The sequence below is a fragment of the Sciurus carolinensis genome, chromosome 2 (assembly GCF_902686445.1).
Source record: "Sciurus carolinensis chromosome 2, mSciCar1.2, whole genome shotgun sequence".
Classification (NCBI taxonomy): Eukaryota; Metazoa; Chordata; class Mammalia; order Rodentia; family Sciuridae; genus Sciurus; species Sciurus carolinensis.
The window spans coordinates 93,940,585-93,948,315 of record NC_062214.1 but is presented as its reverse complement, the minus strand read 5'-3'; the positions used below and the strand labels follow the sequence as shown (position 1 = coordinate 93,948,315).

Here is a 7,731-nt window from a genome sequence, read left to right as displayed (position 1 = left end):
TAACCCTAAGATCTAGATCAGGTTGCTGTCCTACAGACAGGGTTTGATTTGTCTTTAAACATTGGCTTCTGTATTGATTCATCAAATGTAAACTACAAATATGAAAGTAAGAACATTTTACATAAAGGAATTTTTGGTTTGCTTCTAGAGGAGAACACATGAAAACAACAGTTATTTGCTGGCATTAAAACAAACAAACAAACAAACAAACATGTTGTATCTTTACCCATCTCATTGTACTGATAGGCAGGTCTTAACACTGGTTTTAACATTTTTTATCCATAACATATAGAATTTGAAATAGTTTAAAACATGTAATGCTATATATGTATATATATGTATATACATATACATATCATGCATATTTTAATTATTAGGGAAATGGTACATAGAATATATAAGGACTTCACTTTGAATGATGTTCTGTATTGGTGTATTATTATTTTTTTCTTTTATACACACTGGCATAACTTTGTACTGCTTTGGAAGTTATTCAGTGTTTTTAAGCACACAAAACCAAAGAACACATAAGTTTTGAATTCAACAAAATGAGATGGTAGTGAAGAGTGTACACATACATGCAATTCTATACAGTTCACTTGTGCCTTGGAGGGATAGTATTATTATCGTTATTATTAATAATAAAAAACACAATTTGTCCCAGTAGTACTGGCCACCCTGTTTTAAGAGTTTTAGAAGATCCCTGAGCACATTGTTTCTGACTCTTAACCCCAACTCCAAAATGAAAGGGCTTCTATCCTTGATATCAAGATGGATTGTCATTCACAGTAAGTCAATCATAAGGTGCTTATTTACCCTTTTGTTTTTCACCAATCAGCACAAAGAACTGTCAGAAAATAACTTTATTATTATCATTATTATTATTATTATCTTAAAATAATAGCGCTGGAAGGACATATGATTTAAACAATCAATGTTTGAAACAGTGGCTTTAGGATAATTATCTGGCTGCCCCTCAACAATAACAAGTGATTCGATCGACATTCCTTAGCCCAAAACAAAAGAGAAACAAAACAAAACAAAACAAAAACCAAAAAACTGTACAAATATGTATTTTTCCCTGAGGGATCAAGGTACACCCGCAAGTGCTCTATGTACATATTGCACTAGAGAGGGATGAAGAACATGTGCAAAAAAGCAACAACAAAAGAAGCTCACAGACAACTTCGACTTTCCCACTAAGGGTTCTGCTAAGTTGTTTTGCATTTTGGAATGTCGGAACACAAACAGCTAGCTATTCCTTAGTTCTAAAACTAAAAACACATTATTTCTACTATGGCACATTCAATGAAATAAAAAGTTTTCCAAAGACAGATAGACAAATTCCATCAAGAAAATAATACAAAGTTTGTTTGTTTGTATTTTTTTTTTTAGAAAATTACATTACTTTCTTTCTTTGTTTCACATTACAAAATCTTTTTTTTTCTTTACACAAATCACATTTTATTGCAGGAATATTTCAAGTGCCATCAAATATTTATAGAAGGGTTAAAAAAATAGAAGTCTCTCTAAAGTGGTCCAGACAAGGCTTTGTATAGAATAAATCTTTTTTTTTTCATCCTCTAGTTTTGATTTAAGTATTTTGAATACATTTTCTTTTTCCATTGACACTTAGTAGCCTAGAAGCTGTCCGACACATGCACATCATATGCACGCCAATCACACATACACACATGCGCACACGCACACACACACACACACACACACACACATCACACATACACACACTCCTTCCTCCCCTGACCCTCAGCCCACCCCCATACGCTCACAGAGATCTGGGTATCCACACTATAAAGAACAACCAAACTTAGAAGCAGTGTCTTAGGTCATGTTTTCCTAACGTTAGGAAGGGTGAATTAGGATGCTGAAGACTTAAAAAAAAAAAACAAAAACTTTAACACAAATTAGGATGTTGAACACTTAAAAAACATCCATAGCTTTAACACAATTTGCAAACTGTCCAAAAAGCACTTTCATCTGCACTTTCGATCTCATTGTGACCAAGACCAGTGTTTTTCGCAATATAATACGATCATCTTGACACCATTGTAACAAAAAGTACTCAGGCTTTGTACAAAAGCCTCATTTATCTTATGTCAAAAGATTAGATAAAGGCATTACAGCAGCCAAGTTGATGATGATGTGGTTCTAATCTTTAAAAGGCTATTGGACATTTAAGTTTAGGAAAATTTATTTATATAAACTATTAAGAATAATTATTCAGGTATCACCCAGTATTTTGTGTCACCACACAGGTGTTTTTATGATAAAGAAGAAAATTAAAATGCAAAGGTTTTCACATCCCTTTCTGGGCTCTATTTCTTTCAACTACATTTATTGTTTAACTTCAGATCCCAACTTAGATCTAAATTATAGTCAGTTGTTCCCTCGATTTCTCTGGGCACGTCTCTGTGTCTAGTATTCTGTTCCTACGTGGTCTGTGGGCTTTGTTCTGAAAGCCCACCTCCTGCTTTTCTTTCAGAAACACCTAGAAGCAGCATCATGTTACTCTGTCTTGGTTTACTATAAAAGCAATGTCACCATGGCATAACTATTACTAAGATTAGAGCATCATTTTCTTTCTTTCTTCTTCTTTTTTTTCTTTTGGCATTAGGTACATGCAAAATCCTTTCTGAGAAAAGGAATTTCTTTGAAGTTCATCATTACTTTCTCTCTCACCCTTAGAGAAGTTCAATTAGCTCTTCTTATTCACAAATGGACACTGGAATTAGGTTTAGTTGCTCTTTAATGCGCTAGCACCTGAGGCTGGTCATATTCAGAAAGCTTTGGTTAAAAAGAAGTTAATATACTTTAATAAAACCATCCCCAAATTTAGTGACTACGAATGACCAAAAAAAAAAAAAAAATCCCGCCCCACCAAACTACATCACCATTTTCCCCTCTGAGGAGAAGCAATAGAAAAGATAATGGACAAATAAATAACTGAACTAAGCTTCGTACTCTTTTCAGAGTATAAATACTATTAATCTTTAAAGGAACTATGCTTACTTAAATAAAAGTTTGATTTAACCCTTCTTGCCCAAATATAAATACTATATGCCAACAGTTAACCTCTTTATATAAACACTCACATAAAATTTTATATTCCTGTAAGAAATTTAAGTAAATATTACTCTCATCTTCTATTTATGGTTAAACCCTTACTATTTTTGAAAAACAAATGGATGTTATTTAGGCTTCATACATACTTCTGCATGAACTGCTTCCCCTTTTCCAAGTGCCTCAAGAAACAAGTCAGAAAATTGGAGTTAAAAACAGTGAAATGCTCTGGGAAGCCAGCCCTGGTGATCCAGCTCTATATCAGGGGCTGCAATTCCTGCAGAAAATTCTGGAGGGATCCTATGGCAGAGGAGGCTCTTGGGTGTAGAGGGCTTCTTGGACTCCCACCTTTACACCCTGGAAGATGTTCCCTTTTCCTTACCAACATGGTCTTTGAATCCCATCCCTAATATGACCAAAATCATCTTCCAAATGCCCACATTACCAAAAGGTCACTTGTTTTTAAAATATGCACACTTGTGCATCAAACTGTTCCTTTCTCCTTCCCCTCACTGGGGCTTACTAAAGAAAAAAAAAAAAAAGAAAGAAACCTACAAAATTTAACAAAAATAATTCAATATTTCTCACCTGAACACAAAAGCCAAACAATCTAGTAAAATAAATTACAGTCCACAGTTTTCTAGTGAAGATAAATAAAAGAGTAAATGTTTGCAGCTAGCCTCAACTTTACTTTAAAGGCTTAAAATATTTACTATTTAAATAAGAGGAACATGGTAGGCCTCTCTCACCCTCCTATGTATTGCTTACCAAATGTGGAGAGCAATATTCTAGAATAGTGGCATCTGGGGACAACTAGTCTAGAATGAACTCATTCTGAGATGAACTCTTAGGATTCCTGGATTATCCCAAGAACATAAACATTCAAAGGTTTCCTGTCCTTGCATGGGGAATGCGCATCTGCTCCAGATATAATCTTTGGGTCCTTCTTCACATAAAAATGTAAATTCCAACAAAATATTCTGGTTATTGATTTGTTCTAAAAAAGTTAGAATTCCAAAGTTGAGTCTGAGTCCATAGTTTGACTGAATTATGTAAAATGAGCCTCCCCAACACCCGCACCCAAAGGTGGCATTTTGAAAAGCTTTCCTTATTTTAAAAATTTGATGGTTTAAGTTCACAGCACCAATCAATCATTCAACTTTGTATGAAGCATAAACACATCTGTCCTTGAGCTTACCAAAAAGTAAAGTATAATTTAGGGAGAGTTCTGTTTCTAATGCCAAAATCACATGTGGGAAAAAAAAAGCCAACATGTTGATTTCTAGATATGACCAGCCAGTCTTTTAAAAGTAATTTTGTAAACAGCAGCATAAATACCTCCCGACGTACCTTCCAAGCCTTCTCAGTTAAACTTGTGTTTCTGGTGCACATGCGACACGACAGTGAACACGCTAGCATTTAATTTAAAGAAAAAGGTGCAAAATGAAAGTGCCTTATCAATTCAACAGGAAAAGCTACACCAGTAACTACATTTTATATTAATTAAAACAATATATAAACAATATCTCTTTTAGCTATATATAGTCTTCATGCCCATTTACCCTGTAATATATTATAATGCTATTGTTGCTAGTGCTATGGACCCTTTTCATGCCATCCTGCTGACTGGCAATAATCGGTGAGAAAATAAAAACTTCCTTCATGAAACAAAGAGCAAGTTGTGCAAAGTAATGCCGCAACCTCCGCTATGCACACCAGTCACCGATTATTGCTGGACTCTCTGCTGTAACTGACAGATTGGCGACTCTGTTGAAAGTCTGTGGGCAGTGAGCTACAAGAAAAGGACATCTTCCGACTTTAGTACCCTCCTTCTGCTGTAAACAGAGGTCAACGCTCAAGAAGTCGAGACAGAAAAAGGGTCCATATCTGTAGGCATAATGGAAATCATATGCATGAGAAAAACAAGTTCAACTTTTATTTGTTTTCATTGTCTCCCCTCCTTTGCCTGACCCCGATCACCAAAAGATGTGCAGTGTGTTGGCGCTCCAGGGCTGTGCAGGGCCATAGAAAGTGTCTTGGTTAATTTTTTTGTTTTGTTTTGTTTTCTTTTTCATGTTTGTACTTCAGACATTCTAGAAGTGCTTAGGTGATACATTTACCCATCAATCTGCATTGCTGGCTCAAATTCTGAAGTGAACAACTCCTTGTATAATGGAGGAAAATGAAGTCGCACAATGTCTGGGTATATTGCTTTAAATGCCATTAGCTTTTCTGTATGTCGTCCACATAAGGCTCTTAACGTAGACACCTTGCATATTAACTGTAAGTGAAGAAAGGACATGATGTCAAGAAAGGACAGGCATGAGAATCAGGAATCTGAACCGTCTTTACAACAGTATTTATAAAGGAAATACACACTTGAAGCAACTTAAACATCCAGGAATAGAGGATTGATAAAAATAAGTGATGATAGAGTCATGTCCTAGTAGGCTAGGAATACACCAAATGCCTTTTTGAAAATGAATAATTTAACCTGAGAAGTTATTCATAAGCAGAAGTTGACTCTACTCATCAATGGCAGAGTCCAGGTGAGAATCTTGCCTCCTCCTTCTACCTAGGATCAGGGTGCTTTCTGTTCTACCAACCCAAACTCTGCCCTCTACAACTGCAGAAAAAGAAGAGGTCCAGTATGGGACAAGTGAGTGAGCAGGCAATCCTGGCTAGTCAGGGCACTGCAGCTAGAGGTGAGGACATCCCTTACATATTGTATGTAGAACTAGCACCAGTCAGTTTCAGGGACAAGTTTCTTCTGAATAAACAGCTTTACTTACAACAAGAGCCATTCTGGGTCTGAGCAAAAGAAGAGTCAGAATAGTGAGAAGTACCCTGATTGACCACTTACTAGTTGAGGATAACATGACCTGCACAATTACTCTTAAACTTAAAGGCACTATAGGAAGGCAAAATGCTCATGATTTCATCCCAGAATCATTCTCTCTAGGATAAATGTCAGCAGATGTTTTCTGTGTTAGGTGCCCTTGATCTGGGTAAGAAGATGGAGCTCCTCACCCTTCCAATTCCCAGTCCTGCCCCAGTCACTCATTTAACAGGCATGAAGATAAAAAAAAACAAACAGCAATTCACCCACAATTTTCTCTTTCACCTAAATTAGCTATCAGGAGAAAAGAAAATAAGACAAAGAGAAAAACAAAACCTTTCAAATCATCATTTCATAATAAAACACATAATCTAAGAAAGAATAGGGCTGCTTTTTCTAAGACCAAATACATACAACTAGCGCTAACACTGAAGGCTACTAGCATTTAAAACTGGCATCCTAACTATATTTTTATTGTGAAAGATAATTACTAAAAATGAAACCTCAGCTGGGGATGTGGCTCAGTGGTAGAGTACCTGCCTGGGTACATGAGGCCCTGAGTTGATCTCTAGTACCATGAAGAAACAATAAAAACCAAAACATCAAAAAAAGAAATCTTATGCTTTGAATACAAGGTAGTGATAGGAAATTGATAAAGAAAACAACATAAAAATCATTTACTTTTGATTATATTAGAATATATAGTTATCCTGACTCTTTTGGTCCTTTATAACTTCTTCCTTCTTCTAAATTCGAAGATTCTTTTTCTAATTTATATCAATGCAGAATGTTAATTCTGCTTTGTGTCCAACTTAATGGAATAGAAGGATATTCTAAATGTATTGATTCTTAAAACATAGATTTTCCTATAATTGCCCTATTGTTGCAGGACACTTTGTGATCAATATAATAAATGACTTTTGGCTCAACAGAATTTTTTTTTTGTCTTTTTTTTTTTTTTTTTTTGGTACCAGTGTTGGAACCCATGGGCACTTAACCCCTGAGTCACATCCATGGCCCTTTTTAAAATTTATTATTAAGAGACAGGGTATCCCTAAGTTGCTTAGGGACTAAATTGCTCAGGCTGTCTTTGAACTCACAATCCTCCTCCCTCAGCCTCCAGAGCTGCTATATGTGCACCACACCCGGCTCAACAAAATTTTTGATGGAGGATTGTTTTCTTTTTAGTAGCCTCTGGCATGCTGATGCTTCTGGGGTCTGTTCATATGACTTATAAGAACAGTTGGCAGCACGATCTGTGCCAAAGGATAATTCAGGCCATGCCCAGTGGAACCTTTCAGTTCTCACCTTTGTTAGTATTCCATCTTCTCGGTGATTCTTCTGTAGAACATGTTGAAGAGCTAGCTGAATTTTCTGTTGCAGTTTTTCAATTTTGACCTTTTCCTGTAGCCATGAACGATCTAAACATGAAAAATGATACTTTAAGTATCATTCCTCCAATGAGGTATCAGACAGCACATTCCTCCTGACTCTAGATACAGGTGATTATTCTACAATACATATTTAGAGACTCAGAGATCTATAGGAGTGAAGAGTGATCTATGACAGTTATAAAACAGAGTGTTAAATCTTTCCATTTTTACTGATATTTAAAGGAAGGAAGGATCTTCACCTTCTAAAAGATAGCCTTTAAAATTTAAGGTCATACTTATGTGGCTGCAAATGAAACCACCATGGCCCCTTTGTAATAATTATACTTATGGATGAAAGAGTCATATCAATCTTGCTAGCTTTTTCATAAAATATGAAAATTGTCTTATAATCAAAGACAACTATGAGTGTCAACAGAA

At 35.7% G+C, this 7,731-nt stretch overlaps 1 protein-coding gene across 4 annotated transcripts in view; it reads right to left on the bottom strand.

Annotated features, from left to right (window-relative positions):
• Positions 1 to 845: 845 nt before the first annotated feature.
• Positions 846 to 7,731, bottom strand: part of Rora (RAR related orphan receptor A) — a 672,656-nt gene continuing 665,770 nt past the window's right edge. For all 4 annotated transcript variants that reach the window (XM_047541652.1, XM_047541655.1, XM_047541653.1 and 1 more), the window contains 2 exons: positions 7,229 to 7,341; positions 846 to 5,362 (listed from right to left, as the gene is read on the bottom strand). In XM_047541652.1, the coding sequence (XP_047397608.1) occupies positions 5,198 to 5,362; positions 7,229 to 7,341 (278 nt within the window). In that variant the 3' untranslated portion in view covers positions 846 to 5,197. The remainder of the gene's footprint in view (positions 5,363 to 7,228; positions 7,342 to 7,731) is intronic.